General features: G+C 28.7%; 2 protein-coding genes and 1 long non-coding RNA gene across 3 annotated transcripts in view; 2 read left to right on the plus strand and 1 right to left on the minus strand.

Moving 5' to 3' along the window:
- The window catches only part of Mapmodulin (acidic leucine-rich nuclear phosphoprotein 32 mapmodulin), a 32,486-nt gene that overhangs the window by 10,553 nt on the left and 1,197 nt on the right, over positions 1-20,736 (minus strand). Inside the window, exons 2-7 of the mRNA XM_033483491.2 lie at positions 12,074-12,217; positions 11,848-11,967; positions 11,661-11,773; positions 11,466-11,572; positions 10,761-10,837; positions 1,904-1,994 (exon numbers count right to left, since the gene is read on the minus strand). Of these exons, the coding sequence (XP_033339382.1) occupies positions 1,904-1,994; positions 10,761-10,837; positions 11,466-11,572; positions 11,661-11,773; positions 11,848-11,967; positions 12,074-12,217 (652 nt within the window). The remainder of the gene's footprint in view (positions 1-1,903; positions 1,995-10,760; positions 10,838-11,465; positions 11,573-11,660; positions 11,774-11,847; positions 11,968-12,073; positions 12,218-20,736) is intronic.
- Positions 5,327-6,146, plus strand: LOC117227936 (uncharacterized). Its single transcript, XM_033483492.2, has 2 exons — positions 5,327-5,907; positions 5,997-6,146. Exons 1-2 carry the CDS (start codon positions 5,391-5,393, stop codon positions 6,140-6,142), a joined length of 663 nt encoding a protein of 220 aa, XP_033339383.2. The 5' UTR covers positions 5,327-5,390; the 3' UTR covers positions 6,143-6,146.
- On the plus strand, positions 17,827-20,047 carry LOC117227937 (uncharacterized). Its single transcript, XR_004492195.2, has 3 exons — positions 17,827-18,137; positions 19,142-19,263; positions 19,334-20,047. It is a non-coding gene; the product is annotated as an uncharacterized LOC117227937 (long non-coding RNA).

Raw genomic sequence — 20,736 nt, forward strand, 5'->3', positions numbered from 1 at the left:
ACTTAAAATAGAAAAATCAGTTTTTGGAAAAGACGTACATATTGGCATAAAGGTTGCTTTTAAATTTTTTCAAAGGTTTTGATTAAAATTTTCGACATTCAAAAATAATAGAAGAACGAATTGTATGATTCGAAGCGACACATGTCGTGGAAATAATATGTTTTTAAATGTTATATTTTTCGGGACTTCAAAATCATCGATGTTTTTTAAATTTATCATTGTATTGTGATAGCTCAGATTAAGACGAATCCAATTTTTGACAAAAATATAGTGTACTCCAAAAGAATTATTTAATTTTTTCTTAGGAATAATGTAAATTAAACATTTTTAAGTTTAAGTTTCTTTTTTCAAGCAGTCTTTTAAAAAAATATTGTGATGAAATCAAAAATTCTTCAGCACGCATATAAATTATCGAGATCTACGAAAGGCATTCTTTAAATTTTCGTTTTAAGCTCAGTTTACAAAAAGTTAAAAAACGAGTTTTTTAGTTTCTTTCATCATTCCAGGTAAAAAAATTTTTTTAAAAATTTTAATCATAAGTAGTAGACTAGTCCCCTAGCCCTCCAAAATCATTTTAAAAGTTGTACGAACACTCTCGTAGGCTACTGTGTGTATGCATTCATATATTACACATTAAATATTTCAAATTGAGAATCAGTCAATTTTGTAAGAATACTTAAAAATAAATAAATTTAAAATTATTTTATTACAATTAATGTTACGTTTTATCTCCTCGTCGGTTATAATCGTCTTAATGAAATTATTGATAGAATCGAAAAAAAAACCGCATAAAATCGAAATCGTGTCGTTCGAAGGAACACTGTACTATCGCAGCACACGCCACAGTTGCTAGCCTATTCAAATGCAGATAGAACAATCTCCTCTAAAGTCAAGCATGTAATATCCTCTAATGTCAAGCAGGATATCGGAGAAATAATAACTAATTAGCAATTTAATCGCGGTGATTTTACGAATTTTTTGTCAGACCTTGTATCCCATGTACACAAATACAATATATGAGAAACCATACATCAGTGACAGTTCGTTTATAAGGCATGAATCAGTAGATTTGTTTTGCAGTGAAATATTGCAATTGAAGGAAATCTGTCATTATCTTAGGCATCATAAAAACAATTCACAAATTAATATCTAGTAACAAAGAAACATTTTGCGATAGCAAATGTAGAGTTTTCTATAATTCTTTTTTCTCTTAATAACGTATTACAAATTTTAAATTTGTCAATGTCAAATGTAAACGTCAACGTGATTTGCAAAAATAAAAATAAATTATTCAGAAAGTTCTGAAGTCTTTATAGAAATTTTAATGTTTGAAATAACTATAGTCAAGATAAGAATCAATTCTTTACTTCATACGAACTGCAAGATGACGTGTGGTGGTAGCTCAATATGAAGGAAATTTTTTATAACTTATTTAAGTTTCTCTGATCAAATTTTGTTTAAACTAAATTTATACTATGAGTTATAGTCATCACATGTGATATAAAATAATTGTCACATATGACAATAAATAATATATTAACAACATATATATATATATATTTTATTTTTAATTTATACTATGAGTATAGTCATCACATGTGACATAAAATAATTTGTTACGTAATTTAACAATATATATATATACGTTAAATTATGTAACAAATTATTTTATGTCACATGTGATGACTATAACTCATAGTATAAATTAAAAATTAAAAATATATATTGTTAATATATATAATAAAATAATACATAATTATTGAAATACCGATTGTGTCAAAACATCAATGCTTAATGTTAGTGTAAATATGATTTAAAACACATGTCTTGCGTCAACAGGTTAGTGTTACAGCTGAAAGAATCAATTAAAAGTGATTCATAGTTTAATATCCAAAATATTTACCTTCTTCTTCCTCTGGTTCATCATCTTCACCATCATCGTCATCTTCTTCTTCCTCTCCATCGCATAAGAAATCATCTTCATCACTATCATCCTGTATTAAACAATATTCATAAGTATATTAATCGTACATTAAACATTAAATTATAGTTTACATACACATATACAGGTAAACAAAAATTCGTGGTACAAGAAAGAAGTTAGACGGATTGCACAAGTGCAAAAGAAGACGAAAGTCAAATACACACAGGGTGTTCCAGAACTGTTGTAGTCCCTTGAAATGAGTAATTCCCGTGGTGATTTGGAGCAACTTTTTCCTTAACGAAAATGGTATCTGTGACTTTGTAAACGAGTTATTAACGAAAAATACGGATCAATCGCAATGCGTTCCGCATTCAAGGCTACTATCGTATCAAGCTTGCTATTGTGCCACTATTCGCCTGCTGTACTCATTGTTTGATTATTTAATAAACAATCTATATGTTTTGCCGGCAAAGTTTATCGTCACAGTATCCTGCAGCGATGAAGAAACTAGAGAAAAATTATAATAATAAACTTGTCGTCAAATTGAATACAACTTACATCGTGTTCGGACACATTTTAATCAAAAGAATTTTAGCTATTCATTGATGCTACAATTATAAAAGTAAGATAAAAATGACTAAGAATCAAATCTTCTTTCTTGCGCGTATGCTTTGTTCTGTCGCGGTATGATATTGATGTACGTTTGTCTGGTTTTTACTGCAGATATTCTCTATCCCTGCCTCCTGAGATAAGAACCCGCCAAACTCAAAATACTGTGACGGGAAATGTGGGTGGGGCTGATTCATGTAAAGTGGTATAGCTCGTTAAGGGGCTCAAAACTATCCTTCAGTTAATATAAACGACCATAAGATGGAACATAAATAGAAAGCGTTTTGTGTAGAATTTTAACCCTCTATTGCGACCAGAAGGTAATTATAAAGTACCATCGATTTAACATTCTTTAATCGAATTTCCTTATTTAAATGTATGCATAAATTTTGAAGAAATACATATAATATGTCGTGACTGTTGACGTGCACTTTTGAAAGATTTTCCGATTTGTAAGTAGGTAATCCTACTTGCAAAATGCATGCCTACCATAATTTTGTAGTAACAACATATTAATAGTAATTTTGTAGTAACCACACTATTTTGAAATTATTCTTTATATTTATAATTCCATAAAGTTATTATGTAATGTTAAACGCGCGGTCTACGTTGGTAAACGATATATGTGTCTAAAGAAGAAAATTGCGCATCACAGTCACTAAAAAAATGTTTCGAATGAAAGTTAATCATATTTAGTCGGCTACATATTAAAATATAACGAATTTCAAAAACTTGCTTTTCGACTAGAAGTCAAGGTCACCTTGGTCTTTTTAAGTGGCACCCTGTATTTTAGGATGAAGAAATGAATTCAACGACCTACTATACTATGACCTTCTAATGACAGTCTTCTGATCAACAATTTAGGGTTGTACAACAAAAGCGTTAATATCGAAAGCTATTTTATTCCAATCAATTTACGCTCGTTAACTCCGCTGCCTTGCGCCAGCCATGCTCACTGCTTATTGGTCAATGTAATTACACTAAGAATGCAATTACACTAAGGAAAAAGTTACTCAGGAACCCCGCATTTTCCGGAGGTACCATGATTTTAGAACACCCTATATTCAGTGACCTTCTAGAACAAGGCTCGGGATTAAGGTAGGTATGCAATTTAACTATAATGGCGACGCGACACAGAGCTACAGATGGTTTGAAATGTGCTGTAGAGTGGTAGAGGGATCCAGGATGAGGTGCTGACACTGCCATTAGAAATTATTATTGGAATTCATTTGCATTATAAAATCCCATTTGTGAGATGTCCCTTCTACCACTCTGCAGTACATTCCAGACCAGTCTCTGAAAATGCTCTGTCTCTGTCGCGGGCGAGTTACTTCGGTGCTCTGCAAGAATATTCAGACATCTCTAAAAACATAGTTATTTTTTAAAAATTAAGGCTTGATTTGAATTATTTTAAAATAAATGTTAAGAAGATGAGAGATTTTACTACACAGCGTCTAAAGAAATTTTTGCAAAAATTGCAATTGGTTGGAATGATCAAAAAGAAAGAAGTTTACAACTTTTTTTTATCCAGGGCCTGAACAAAAATTTGAATGAATTTGGTTTACAGATTGAAAAATGTAAAAATCTTTAGATATCTTACAGTTATATACCCAAAGTCACGAAAGACTGTGATTTCCACAATTTTTAAGTGTTTGTAGCTTCTAAGGAAAGAAAAGATGTCCCGTATAGTTTTTACATGCTGGCTCCCAAATTCATGTAAATTTAATCATGCAGTGCTGTAATAAATTATTGTTGCGATTTACTTTCCCGCAGAATCATGATTTATATATATATGTATATGTATACGCTTTAATTCATAACCAATTGCCATTTTCAAAAATAGAATTTTATAGGCGTATCACGCAGCGGGATTGTCTCAAGATGCCGAGAAATTAGTGTGACTGTTTCAATAAAATATAATTTATATATTTTATTGCTAATAAAAATCTATTTTTAATTCACAGAATAATGTGTTCTTCGAAGAAAACGTATTTTCTTTACTGTTACATTATCATTAATCCAACATTCTCAAATTTTGTCTTAGTCTAAGGGTAGTTTGTTGTTTTAAGATTATGGTTAAGGGTGTACCTTAGGATGGATCTAAGCCAGGCATGAGCGAGTCGCGGGTCGCGGACCAAATCTGGCCAGTGGTTCGTCCCTCACATACTCACAGGACACGAGAAACGATATGACATTGTTTCTTGTTTCTTGCTCCACATGGGGCTGTAATAGTGAAGCTTGTGGCCCACGACTAAAATAACTCGTCCATGCCTGACCTATGCTATACTTGGTTAAATATTTTTATCAAGATCTGATGCACGCCACCCTTCAGAATTATTCCTTTGCTCAGGACAAAAATTCTTGCCAAATTTGAGATCGATTGAATAAACAAATATATGACTTCCTTAAAATAAAAATAACGATGACCTTGAAATTTCAAAAAATATGATTTCCGAAAATTTTTTTATTATGCCATTATATTTGCCTTATTGAATAGTGCAATTTTCTCCTCTGGCGTTTTCTCGTAGAATTGCAAACAACGAAAATATTTAAACATTTCTGTTTCTTACATTTTATTTATTCCTATACTGGAACAAGACTTTAAGAAGCCCAAACTCATGGTTACAGCAGCCTCAGGTATACAAATACAAATACCCTGAGGATTATACTATGACCCTCATAAACCGTTAGGACCTTACCCATTATGTGTTTCCTAGACACATTAATATAACGGTTTTCAAACTTGTGTTATTAAAAATATAAAATAGTACCTTGAAAGTGCTGTAACTAGTGTCTGTACTGCTAGTACACTCTGAACCTTGATCGAAAAAACATCAAATGAGAATCGGAAGTCGCAATGCAGAATAATAGTTTTTTAACTTTGTATATTCTCGGTCATAATGAGAATCAAGAGACTGTGACTAAATTGCCTTTGAAAGGGCAAGTGTTGAGATTTTTGCTTTACAATCTGAAGAAAAGGATGTTAGACCTTGAAGTTAGTGCACAACTTGTTGTGGAAGAAGTGGAAGTTTTATGGAAGAAAGCTGGGATTCCAGTCCAGGAAAGCAGTCACAGCATCAATAAATTGAAAATCTTATACCAGGAATGGGAAATGATACGGAAGTATTGTAAACGAAAGAAACCGGAACAACAGTTTCTTGGTGATTTAAATGATCTCTTCGACATAGCGCATGATGACGCTTTACGAATTATCTCTCGCCAAGAGAGAAAATTTCTTATGAACCAAAGGAGACACACCCAGTTGACGAAGAAAGAACAATCGATGATTGGGGGATATCGAAGAATTTTCGAATATGAATTACGAATGGCTAAAAATGAATCACGCGTAACTAGAAGGCGAGCTGCTATACAAAGTACGTTTTTTCCAGAAATAAGATATTTTTAAATAAAATTCTCAAAATTTCTTTCTTTTAACACATATTCTTCAATTTTTTCGAATAAGAAGAAACAATAGCCGTTCCATCACCTGACGAGGTCGAAAAAGATCAACAAATTATTGAGAATCCTGTGCTGGAGTCCACTGCCAGCAACTATAATGCAACAGTATCTGACCTGAGTGACCCGAGTGAAACCAACGCGAAAATGTGATTTAGAACAGGTAAAGCTAGTTATCTACTTCTAGTCAGTTTACCTTTACTTTTTCTTTAGAAAAAATAGTAAGGTTAACAATCATTTCAACTTGCAGAAGGCGTGAGCAGCTCTACTTGAAATTTCGACAATCGTGTCTTCTACTGGAAGAGATCAAGCTTTTGCTGATCTACTCTAATGGGATATATGCGACTACACGTTCACATGACACAAGCGGATACGATGTCGCATGACAATGTCGCAAGGAGCACGCACAATTTTAAAGCATGAAATCCGGCTGGATTCCTGTTATATCTTCCTTGCAAAAGCCATGTGTACGAAATAGTTTTAAGAGCTATTTTCGATAAATTAAATATTAATAAATTAAATTAAATTTAACTAAATGATGCTTTCACTTCTTTCACCCATTATGCTTTGAGTAGAAGATCCATTTATCGTAAAGAAAATATAAAATGTACCAGTACTAACAAATTTTGCAAAACAGACTTTGTAAATGCGACAACCATGAGAAGATTATCGCGAATTTGTTGAACTTGTGCTAGTATTTTTAGATAGTACCCTTCCACAACATTTTTCTCGAGCTCCTGGAACTTGCCATCATGCTCGGTGGATAGCGAAAGGCATTTATTATCTAAAAACATATTTATTGCGAGACGAATTCGAGTTAAGTGAACATGGAGAGGGGCTCCTTTCCCAATGAGAGCTCCGTACCAAGAGTTTACTTTTATTCAATTTTTTTATATTACTGGATAATGAAATTTAAATACATCGAAGCAAGCAATCTTTTAATCTAGAAAATTCGATTTTAAAAAAAGAAGAAATTGTGATGTGCACATTGCGATATATATCTAAATATTCATGTATGTTTTAACATCTTCGGTTGGCGGAGTGGGTAAGGTGGTCGATTACGGAAACACACTATTTTTAAAATCATGTGATATGAAATTAGAAAAATGAAGTGTGATGTAGGAAAAAAACTCTTTCTGCAACAGGATTCGAACACCAGAATAGTGTTGTTTCCGTAGTCGACTACCTTATAAACATACATGAATATTTAGGTATATGTATATCGCAATGTGCACATCACAATTTCTTCTTTCTCTAAAACCGCATTTTCTTAAAAAAATTGCTTGTTTCCATGTAATAACGTTTAAAATTACTTAATCTACACTTGCGGTAAACCGAACAAGTAGTAACTTCCTTCCTCACAGCAAAAACGTTGGTAAAATTCGGTTTTCATTTTTTTTTACAATGACCCAACCGGTTAAAAATCTGAGAAAAATTGAGCTCACTATTTGTGATAGTACCTTATCAGGGAATTAATATAAAAAAGCCCCTATTTTTGTTTTCGAGAAATCTTCAATTTTCCGATTTTTTTTGGTTTTCCATTTTTGATAACTACAGATTGCATCCGAAAAATTTGAAAAAATCTATAATATGCGACTTGATGTCCAACATAAGCCACATTTTTTTCAAAATTTTAGAAAGGGGGAAAATGGGCGGAAAATCGAACGGTATAATACTTATTAAAAATCTCTAACGGCAATTTTGACCATCTTAATCGATTAGGCTTTGTAAGTCCACTCTAGTGTACCTAGAACATGTTATGCCGTCCGATCACACTTTATACATAGAAAATCACAAATTTTAATAAAATTAGGTAGGCTTGTAAAACTCAATGCTCAGATTACTTAGCCAGTTTATAATTGATGACATGGTAAGTTTAATGCCAACTTTTCGTTAAAAAATTTTAAATCGAACAAAATTTTATGCAAAAAACTTACAAGTTTAATTTCAAAAGTACTACTTCTAATTACTTTTAAATTGTTTTAGGAAAGTGAGATTAGGTGTTCATGTTATAGGTATAGATGGAGATAAAAATATCTAAAATAAACGACTTCTTTAACAAAATTTTATATTTATATTTCCCCTCTTTGAAAATATAAGAGAGATAATTTGAGATTTGAGGTTATGTAGGCCTATTCCGTTGTAAGCAGCATACTAATGCATCTCTTAGTGTGCACAGTAATTAACGCATCGATCGAAAAATAGATTCAGTTACTGTATATAGTAAATAAACTACTGAAATTGAAATTAAAGTAAAAAATTCGAACAAGAGAATGAATCATTCTTATTACATTAAATGAATCGCTATTAAAGTTTTTGGCCCTTTTGTTAAAAAAAAAGAAAAAGGACATTGCGCGCCACTCAATTACTTGATGCGAAACGTTGCCGCGTCTCCTGATAAAAGCAAATGTTAGGATTAGATAGTGCCACACCAAGCTATACATATATTGTGAGAAGAAACAAAGAGTGAAAAAATAAAAATAAAAGTACACAAAGAGAAAGCGAGATACTCCTATAAGACGCTAGTGGAAGAATGCTTAAGGAAAATGGAAAGATAGAAAATAGAGAGCTAGGACGAATAAAGGACAAAGATGAAGAGGGTAGAAAACACCTAGGGAAGAAATGGAAAGAGAAGGAAATTATAATGCATGTATATATATGAAGAAGATATGAACATATAATAGAGGAGTTTTTAACAAAACACCAAATGGTCTAAAGGAGATGACGTGAGTAAGGAGAGAGAGAATAATAAGAAAATGTAGAGAGAATGCCCAAATACATAAAATATATAATATATAAATAAATATATGTATATATATATATATTACATACAGGGTGAATTACGTAATTGAGATGGGTTATATCTTGAATTGGCAACAAATAGAAACAAACTATGCAAGAAAAAGTTCATTGGTATGGCAGTGTCTATTTTTCTGCGACTTTATTCCTTTCACAAGCGCAGCAATGCAAAATGCAGAGGCATATGAAAATGTACATAAACATATGTGACTTAAAACAATTATTTTCTACTATATTTGATCATGTGAAAGGCTCTATCAGAATATAAATAAAAAAAACTATATTATCCCATTTAAAAAAGCAAGTTTGACCTTTATATTTCCTCTATATCTCCTACAAAAAAACTATTGACATCATATGTATCCCACAAAATCAAACAACTTCAGCCTGCTCCTTTTTTTCTATTACTATAAGCAAGCAACTTATCTAGATCATCTGAATTATCACTGAATTTATTTAATAAACAACTTTTTTGATACCTCAAATTCAATATGAAAAGATTATTTAACTAACTTCTTCACAAGAGAACCACAAAAAATTCACAAATATGAGTTTTTATTACTGTCATTCCTTTCTTCTTAACACTGTGACTATCACGACAATAACCTCAAAATTTTCATAAAATTAAGATATTTTATTTAATTAAATTTTTTAAATTGGAAAAGTTAAGTTCTATGATATCAATTACTTTCAACAATCTTACGTATTGTGGATCCTTAACCCTTTGGAGACTATCGGGACATATATATCCCAGCTATGTATTTCATACGCCTATTGGGAGAACTGAATTCCATTTTTCAATAATACACAAATATACCAGTCTTAGAATGCATATCACGCACATATTTGTTTATATATAACCAATGGGACACATGTCCCAGTCCTTAGCATCTAAAAGAGATAACCTACACTAATAAAATCAACATTTCTTGTTATTAGCATCTACATGTACATAAAACTAGATTTCGGATATAACGTAAATTAACGAAAAATAAATCAGACTCCAAAGGGTTAAGAGATTACCTATAAACCATATATAGATGATGTACAATCGAAAGTGTCAAACGATCCTCGTTAAACAAAGACATGAAAACATCGGTAATAAATAAATAGTATTACGTATCAAGATATTTGACCGATAAAATATTTTAGAAATCCACCTCATCGAGTGTACAAACTTATTTTTAATATGGACAATTCCTGATCTTAGATCCGTAAATATAGAGAGAAAACAGAGACTTATTTTTGTATTGTTTTGGCACCAAATCAATCTTTTCTGTGATCACTTAGATGAAAGTAGGTATATTATAATAAACTCTTATCTGATGTAGTTTATTTTTGTAATATCCTGTGTGTGTTACCGAAATACTTTATTATCTAAACATTTCATTCAAGTTCTCCACTCGGTGATAATGTATCTAAATAATACAATGATTAGATAATAGAATATTTGAATACTAGAATATCGTAAAAATAAATAAGATATAAGAAGAGTCTCTACTATTCGGATTGAGTTTTCGAAATGGCGCGACACGCTTCACGCGGTCATTGGAAACAATATAAACTTGTAATATTAACAAATTTAAATGGTATATCATAAGATTTACGCGAAAAAATAGATACTGCAGATTAAAATTTTGAACTGGTCGATTCTGCCCTAAGAAACCATTTTTAAATTGAAAATTACAGATATTGTTTATAACGATTTACAAATAATATGTTGTTAGATGTAGTATTTTTTAAATTAAAATTTCAAGGTTTTACGCATAAAACTGCGTTTGTGCCATGTTAATATCTTTGTAACTTTGATCGAGTTACAATGTCTTGAAAAATAGTTGACACTAACTTTTTGATACTTATAATACAGAAATATGAAACAATATTTTTTTCATATGTACAAAGTACGACTACTTGGCGGGCCAAGTATGATCCATATTACTCTAAAAAAAAGAAAAGAAAGTGTTTTACTTACCTCAATACCCTCTTTGTATACAGCTGCTAAATCTACACCAGCTTCATCATAATCTTCATCGTCTTCTTCATCTGAAACTGTTCATTTACAATTGCAAATTGTAAGTCACATTGATTTAGATTATGTAAGTGCAAAGAATACCATATAATCTGAGCTTATATATCTAAATATCTTCTTTAATCTTAATGGCATAGGAAGATGTTTACGATATAACAAAATAAGTTAATAGTATGAAGGATAGAATGTGACAACAATTTTCAAAATGATATTTTCTTTGAAATTATCAAGACCCTTGATATCTGATGCAAAATGACCCCTAGAGACAAATATGAAAGATATACATTCGTCGCACAGACAATATGGTATGAAAAAAAATATAATCACAGATTGTGATAGTTTTTCAATATATACAATTTTTCTCAAAAGTTGGTCCCATTCTATTATGTCCCAAGTCATATCAAGATTATAACTCAATTATGTTTGAATGTTTTGCAATACCCTCTATGCGATACAATAGCGTTAGATGTACCATAGTTGATTTAATAAAATATATTGGTCACCTTAAAAGTGTTGCAGATATAATATGGAACAAAACAAGTTATTTATGTCTTTCCTTCAACACTATTCGAATCATATCAGAAACATTTGTTATAAAAGAGATATTTAGGTATTAGGACGTCGTGTATAATATTTGTATCAATTAACCTTCCTCACTGTCTTCTTCATTGGCATCTCCATCACCATCTTCATTTCCATTTACTTCGTCATCCTCTTCTTCAGTGTCATCTGCTTCACGATCATGTATGTCAAATCTGTTATAAGTGAAGCAATACATTATTTCAATAATGTATTGTTTAATTTTTTATTATTTTTATCCAAATTATAACAATATATTCATACCCATCAAGATATTGAAGACTAGGAATAAGACTAAAAACTTTCTCTCTATAATTATCCAAGTTTGTCATTTCATTATTAAAGAGATCAAGATTCTTCAAATTCTTAAATTCTTTCTGTAAACAAATCAAGCAATTACTAATAGACAGGATAAAATGATTGAAAATAAATTATAAACATTAGAACTTACTAAAGGTTGAAGTGTATCAAGATCTTTGATCTTGTTACCACTAAGATTAAGGTGGGTTAATTTTGGACTTGATTGAAGAAGATTTAAACCACCAGAAATTCTGTTGTCACTGAGTTCCAACTACATAAAATAGGGATATATTTTACTTACATACGTTTATTTTAATTATTTTGCAATATCAATCTCAATATTTCTGTCAATAGAATATATTGATGTCTTTACATACCTTTCTGAGGCTTGACAATTTGGGAAAGCCCTTTAAACTGGTAAGACCCACATTGATAAGACTTAAAGATTCTAATGCAGCAAATTCATCTGTTAAACCTACAATATATGTACTTCGACAATTGTCAAGGACGAGTTCTTTGATCTGAAAAAAGAAAGCAATTCAAACATTAAATTACAATTAGTTATAAATATGAAATAAGTAAAGTTCTTAATATTTTATTTTATTTTCTCACATTTCAGTTCAATTATGAAAACACATATGGATGTACTATATAGTGGTATACCTATTTTCAATTTCATATCCTCTAAAACTAAATATAACAGAACATTGTCGTTTCAGATATTTTTCTAATAGACCTTCATCAGTATTTTTGTTAATATCTTTCTATTGTTATATTAATGCATAGAATGTAATTGTTAACAATTATATAACTCTAAATCACTAAATCGAACTAATTTAATAAGGTTGCATCTACATGTATTATTCATGCAGTTAACCATGGTAGTAAAACTAGTGTACTTGACACAGAATTGATGAAGAATTTATGTATACATTGTACCATAAAACAAATAGAGAGTAAATTCAGAATATATTAAATAACAAACAGTGAATTATATTTTTTGAAAATAATTTTGGATACTTTTATATGTGAGCAAATGAAAAAATACAACAACTTTTCTTTCGCACATTTATATTACTTACAAGAAAATATTAAAGAGATTATGTCAAAAGTATTTGTAAAAATGAATCACATATTGCAGATCTTCACACAATTGTGTTTGTAGAAATTGTGATTTTCTAGCAGTGTATTACGTTTTAATATTCAAAAGATACTAATTTTTATTTATACTGACTAATTTTAATATCTAATTACATTTTACATGTATAGTAGTATAGTATGTACATAAGGGTATGTAAGAAAAACGTGATAATATAAAAAAGTAATTAAAAGAATTCAAAATTCAAATAAGATTTGGATCAAACTTTTAAGTTGTAAGACCTTAGATAAAAGAATTCCTTTAGGCAAAGTATTCATTTCTTTTCATGTGCTATTGAAAACCAACATATTACATTACTCTTGAAGGTTGTAATTTTCCACCTTAAATCATTCAATTCTACTTATAATTCCTTTATATCACTAGCTGTTTTAAAATATTAACTGTATACTGCTTTACAAAAACGACAGAACAGAATTTATTTAAACTTTTCATTATTTTTATTATACTGTAAGTTTGAATAAAGGAATTTATTTAATCGTTCCTTAAGGATGAGATTGTATAATTTCAACAATTTAGAAATAAAAGATGTGAGACACTAGTCATTCTGATCAGCATAATAAATTTACTGTTAAAGATGCAGTATACAATTTATCACATTGCATAAAGTCTTTATACAGGGTGTCCCAAAATTATTGTACAAGCGTTCCTGAGGTTATTCGAAGTAACTTTTTCCTTAGCGAAAATGCAATCCGCGGCTTCGTTTACGAATTATCAACAAAAAACACTGATCAATGAGAGGCGAGATCAGTTGAAACGAGACGGCCGAGCCAATCAACGTAACTGGGTTTCGTACGCTCGTTGACTGGGCCCGCCTCGCGCCAGCCGAGCTCGCCTCTCATTGGTCACTGTTTTTTGTTGGTAACTCGTAAACGAAACCGCGAATTACCTTTTCGCTAAGGAAAAAGTTGCTTCAAATGACTTTAGGTACCCCTCATTTTTCGGAAGTACCATAATTTTGGGACAGCGTGTATAAGAGAGACAACGATTTAATTAATGAATCTATACACACAGAATTTGTAAATATAATATTTTACTTTACTAAAATGTAATGTTTTTACTTTTTATAAAACCATGAATCATATAACAAAAACATGTCTTGTATCCTTTTAAAAAGTTTTCTTGTATTATACACAAGGACATCCAATAATAATTCAAATATATAATATCATTAAAATATATGTAGCATTCAAATATGTTGAAATAACTGTATTAAGTTAATAACTTTCAAATATTTAGATAGGAAGAAAATAGTTTTAAAACCATTTAATAGAATCCTGTGCTTTAAATAATATAAAAATATTCTCACAGTTAAAATGTATAGAAAGAAAGAAAATATCCCTTTTTATAATCCCTTTTTTAAATCCCTTTTTTAAATGTTCTGTTAATACTGTAATAATATATCACATAAATTTTATACTTATAGTATTTTCAGTAAACAATAGCAGTTATCTGCAAAGAATCCACATTTCTAATAAGTAAGGTTCTGACAATCTATAAATATAAAATTATTGTTTATATACACTAACAATTCAATACAATCGCACATAAATAATACAATTAATGAAACACTGTGTCATCATTATAAATAAGTACGTAATTTTAATACGTACGTAATTTTAAACTGAAAAGAGAGTTACTGAAAACAATAATTTAAATGGTTTAGAATATTTTTAAATTATAATACACGTACTTCTTATTATCACCATAATACTCAATACAAAATTATTTTTAATGAAATTTATCCCTACATACCATTGTTGTGGTTGCGAATATAGAACTTTTGTTTACAAGACATAAAAGCATAGTAAATCAATATAACTGTAGTAATCATCTATTGAAAAGAATAAATAAATTTAATTTGCAATAGCGGTTTTTATATAATTTTCTGATAATGTTAATATAATAAATATAATTAATATTGATATTATAATATAATTAATAAATTAAAATTAATATTATAATTAATCTAATAAATATAATAAATATTATATAACCTCTTTGATACTTTGTTGAATTTTATGATAATCAAATTGACCTTTTTAACACCCCTGTAATATTAATTTTACTATCTGTTGAAACTTCAAATAAAATACATACATCTATCAAATAATGAATCTCTTTGACTAGAAGTGATAGACAATTAAATTAACGTGTCAATGTAAATAATTTTTGTATGATTTATATTTTACATAGTAAGCTTCTTATTTGATCTATCTATACTTCATCAAATGACATCAAGATCATGTCATTCTGGAAATTAGTAGTAACAGTTTTTTTCTTTCGCTACCAGTACATATAACACTTAATTTTCAATTGATGTCCATTTGTTCAAAACATGAAAAAACTTAAAAATCAGAAAAAGCAAACAAACAAGCAGATTATCATTTTTACGCACATAAATACCAATCTCCAGTAAATATAAATTTTTCTATGAATTATTTGTAAAACTAAGAAAATATTTCTGACATATCTAACTGGAAGAATATATCATTCTTAATTTTTCCATGGTAAAAGTTTATTAAAAAAGTTATTGAAAGCAATATGAATTTTTGAATCGAATACCAAATGCAGAATTATATGAATGCTTTAATTTATTTTGCTTTCTGCTACTTACATGTTCATGTATTTGCATATTCTAGACAAACAGTTATTCTGGAGCAATGAAAACTAAATGTTAGTTTATTTAAAAAGCACTGCAACTCTTATTTAGAATGAAAAATAAGTTAAAAAATAAAAAGCAAATACAATTAAGAAAATTACATAAAAATAAAGGATTTACCAAAAATAGAGAAATTATCCATTTTTAAATTGTGTTGTAATTTGTTTTTTTTTTTAAGCTTCGTTGTATGTACCTACATATGGTATTTATGTACACATAATAATTTTTTAGTCAAATTCCCTATATATAAAATGCAAATTGTACCATACAGTAAAAAATCTGTTTACAATTCTTACCAAAAATAATGTGAAGCACAGTTGTAAACATATTTGTTTTACAACAAAAGTCGAGGAGATCAGTTTTGATATATAGTTACCACACAATACATTTAACACGTAAATGACAAAAGGTAATTATCAGAATTTGTAATAAAAAATCAGATGCAAATGATTCTCAATACAAAATCTCCATGTAAGATTTCAAATAATTTCATAATTCTTAATCAGATCGTTCATCATTGATAAGACTAAAGTCTCAATTGCAAAAATTTTTGAATTCGTTTAATTGGACTATCTTCCATCACAGCATCATCGTCATGCACATAAAAAATCCTTTATGCTGTTTTCATCACATCTTTATCTCAGTAAGAATAAAAATACATAAATGCATAAAAGTGTTTCCTTGTTAATAATCACCAAATCAAAATAAATATTGTAAAATATAATCAAATATAATGAATTCTCTTTTAAGTATATGTTCAAATTTTAGCGCTTATACTATACATGCGGTTTATGAATTACAAATAATTTGTAATTATTAGTTATATCAAATACTTATCTAACATTTTATGTTTCTTACAAAAATTCATTCAGTGCGTATAGCATTGTATGTACACACTTAAAAGTATTTAAATATGTATACGAGTACCTATAGCAACATCACAATACATACACTCAAAAATGTTTAAATAGTATGTGATACTCTGATATTCTAATGATACTTCTGATAATCTAATGGAATGAACTATATTAACTTTATGTAGATAAAGCTAATTTTTGTTTATAATTATTTTTCATCATGGAAGAAAGTATTACAAACTACTTGTTAAAGATAAAATAATTTCATGTATGCATAAAAAATATTAGAAATTTTGAAATGTTGTTTCTAATGTTGACTAGATTGTAACTTATTGTCATATGCTAAGGATTTATTGCATCAAATGAACACTGTAAATTTTTTTACTTTTATATATCTTTAAACTAAAGAAACAATAATTATGAATAAAATATAAATACAACTTAAAAAGATGTAAGCTCTTTAAAAAATGTTCAAATTCCTAGCCATTGAAAAATATTGTGTACTTTAACAATCGAAAGATATATGACAAAAGTTGTATTAGGTTATAATATAATAAATTTGTCTCATTCTTCTACTTTAAGAACATTATAAAAATGGGTAATTTTAGAAACAATTAATATTGTATTATTTATAAATGCTTGTACTAAACAGTTGTGCCTGTATTCACCAATATTCTATCTTAGTATAATACGCGATAATATTGAGAATAAATATTGGTATTTTTAGTATTTTAATAATTAAAAGAATTTTTAGCTTCCATATACTTATAATCGAGGTGCAATTGACATATTTATTAATATCTATTTGAATGTCATATATAAATAAATATTTATTTAAAAATAAAATTTTTAAATAAATTTGTTTAAATTAATAAAAAAAAATTGTACTATTTTCAAAAGTTACAGTATACATATACATATAGGTTATGTATAATTCTCTTATCGACATTACTTCAAGAAGCAATGTTTTACGTCATTTTAAAGCGTTAATATGTGTAAAATGTTTCATAATAACAATTAGAGGTCGAATAAACAGTAAGTTTCAGAAAAATACTGTTTAGTATTTACATAAATGATTGAAACAAAAGAAAAGTGAATGAGAATTAAAACTAGGTAAAAGAAGTACAGTTCGAAAAAACATGTGGAATGAGTGAGACAAAGAAAAGACGATGCGCATCTTGTTGAGCAACCTTGAAAAAGCTAACGACAAATAAATAATGAGTGTCAATAAAGGAAATGTGATACAAGTGTATTCTAAATGTCCATTCTCAATATTAACACAATTTTTATATATACCCATGTGTGCAAATAATGTGTAATTAGTATGTAATATTTAGAGTATGTACACTTTCATTAATTTACAAAATATAAAGTTTCATTAATCATACTTTTAACAAATTTGTGAAAGAATAATGCAATATTACTATTGAGAAGAACACTAGTAATGACAAACTATTGCCACACTAAGTTTGCGTATTCTTATCGTAGACTGTACGGCTAAACAACAAAGTTTTATTGATAAACACTTCATGGAACATGGTTTATTGTGTTTATGTGTTCAGACAGAACAGTTCCATGTATTACGTCCGTGAGGAGACTACATTTAGGTTTTTATCACGACGCAACGCCTGCAGTGTTGCTAATCACAAAATTTATACTACATCATTTTAAAACTATTGGAAACTAAGAAAATGGTTTGAAAACTCTATTCTGAAGAATCAAAATTGCTCTTGTTACTCGCGTCTTTGAATACTACATATTTACAAGTATGTAATTTTTACATGTACTACAAATTGTTTAAATGTTATAGATTATTATGCCATTTTTAGATAATTTAAATAATTTTATAATACCTACAGTTTTTAATTAGTACTTCTGTCAATGTGTATACACATGTATCATAACCTCGATTCCTCTCAAAGAGGTGTCATTTTTTATTTCTATAAAAATAGCGACATAATGTTGTAACGATCTCTTTAATATTTAATATTTATATAATTAATTAAACTTTTTATAAAAATAAAAAATTTCTGCAAAAATAGTGGTGCAGGCGTTCAATCATATATGTAGATCACTGTAGGCATCCATGAAGTGACATTCCCTAGACCTGGGGCCTATTCACTATTCAACATTTCAACAAACTGAATGATTATGTAGCCTATGGAACACTGATCGCAGTAAAAATGATAACGAAAATATCGTAACGCATTGGAGCGGAAATACATTACACATAAGACAATAACTAAATTTTAAAAAATACATTTGATTTTAATATTCGAAATATTTTTACTAAAATAAGTAATCTAAATTATAAATTAAATTATTGTTGCAAAAAATGTCCATAGCATGCAGAGAATGATACTTAACAGTTACATTAAAATAATTTCTTGTTTCAATTATTTTACCGTTTTTTACATACATAAAACAAAAATAACAAATTTATTTAGTAAGATATTTAATGTTTAACCTTATACTCAAGTATTTAACTATTTTTGGTATTGTCTATACCGCATTTTCATATAATATCCATTTTTAAATATACAGATTTATTTTACTAATGGCATCTGTCTGTTCAATTATTTCACGTTTTAATTGTATTTTGGATATTTAGTAATTATTCTATCCTAACCATTTGTAAATCCAACATTGTAAGTAAGTTCAAGTGAAATAAAATTTATAGTAGATGCAATAAATACACTACCATAAAAATTTGTTGTTTTACAGTATTGAAAAATGTTAAAAAAATAAAATTATTGTGTTTTGTCTACAGGATCTCAATATGGTAGTTACGGCACTGTTAGATAGACTGCATCGCAACGCTACGCTGGTGGTTAACGCGTTGTAACCGCCCACGCAACCACGTTTCATCTTAACAAACTAAAAAGTATCAAGGTAATGGTGTTGAGTGTTAGCTAATTAACGTGAAGAACTTCGCAAAATAATGCAAACATGTGGAAAATAGTTTTCTAGGTTCCCGTTATTCCAAATCATACGCGTGTCAATTGGTGAAAGAGTGGACTCGTCCAAGATGGCTGCACAGTGATCAGTAACACGCCATACAACGTGATTATAGATGAAATTTATAAAGAAATTTCATATACGATTCATTAATATTATTTTTGGATTTTCAAAACATTAAATCTGTATTGAGATACGTAGAATTTTAAAAAACTAGAACAAAATTCAATTACAGTCCCTTGGACTGTTCTCGCGCGTACTGCAAAACAATGGCGACATCCACTTGCACACGCATTTCACATCACATTACGCATCACTCTTCCCGCTGACTGTTAATTCACATCATATACTTTTATTATGTACAAAAAAACATGCAAAATGCACAAAATGTCGCATATTTTTTAATTAAAAAATCTATTATTACGACAATATTATAAATAATCACTTAATATCGTGGTTATTTATTAATGTCGTATATGAAAAAAGAAAAAGTTATAAAAAGGTCTTGTCATCAATTAATTTAAACTACTGTTTTTTCGAATTATTACAATACACGTCATATATTTTATAAAATATTTTAGAGACATAACATTGTTTTCAATCAAGCGATAATAGCATATGTATATTAAGCTATTACAAGTTTTTCATTGAAGAGAGAATAAGATTAAATATTATACGTGTATATGTATAATAAAGAAATGGAGTAAGTAAAAAATAATATTTCGTTTCGATTATTTGGTACATTCATTACGTTCTAGGCGTCATTTGACCTTGATAGATTGAGATTCTCGCAGCATCGAAAATCGCGGTCAAAGGACTATTAGACTCTGACATAATAATACTTTGTATGTAAGCAATCGTGACTTGTCAATAGGCACGTTTACGTATCAAAATTTGTTCAAAACACTACCTTCTTAAAATCTTTCTAGATTGCATTACAACATTCCAATGAAAACATTATTTCGATATAATGAAAACAATAAATACTTATAATTAAAAAATTATTCTTTTGTTTCTATGTATATAATTCATAAATAGAAATTTATAGAAACAGTTATACTATGCAACAATTTAATCATATTTACGTATAGTACGGTATACATATATTTGAAATCAGAAAATCTATTACTCCAACACTGTTCTCATTTCTTTTTAAAGCAAATATGTTGTGAATATAAAAAAAGCAATAATTTTTATGGAAAATTTCTATACAAATATTCTAGTTTCATTTATTTCATATAAAAATAAAGATTGGTATAATAAAAATTTCATCTTTATTTATTTAATATAAAAATAAACATTGTTATAAAAATTATAACAAAATTTATTTTAAGAATATACATATAAAACGGTATATACCTCCAAAAAAACAACCTGTTACCGAATGACATCGATCATGCTATCAAT

This window comes from Megalopta genalis, chromosome 7 (assembly GCF_051020955.1).
Source record: "Megalopta genalis isolate 19385.01 chromosome 7, iyMegGena1_principal, whole genome shotgun sequence".
Lineage (NCBI taxonomy): Eukaryota > Metazoa > Arthropoda > Insecta > Hymenoptera > Halictidae > Megalopta > Megalopta genalis.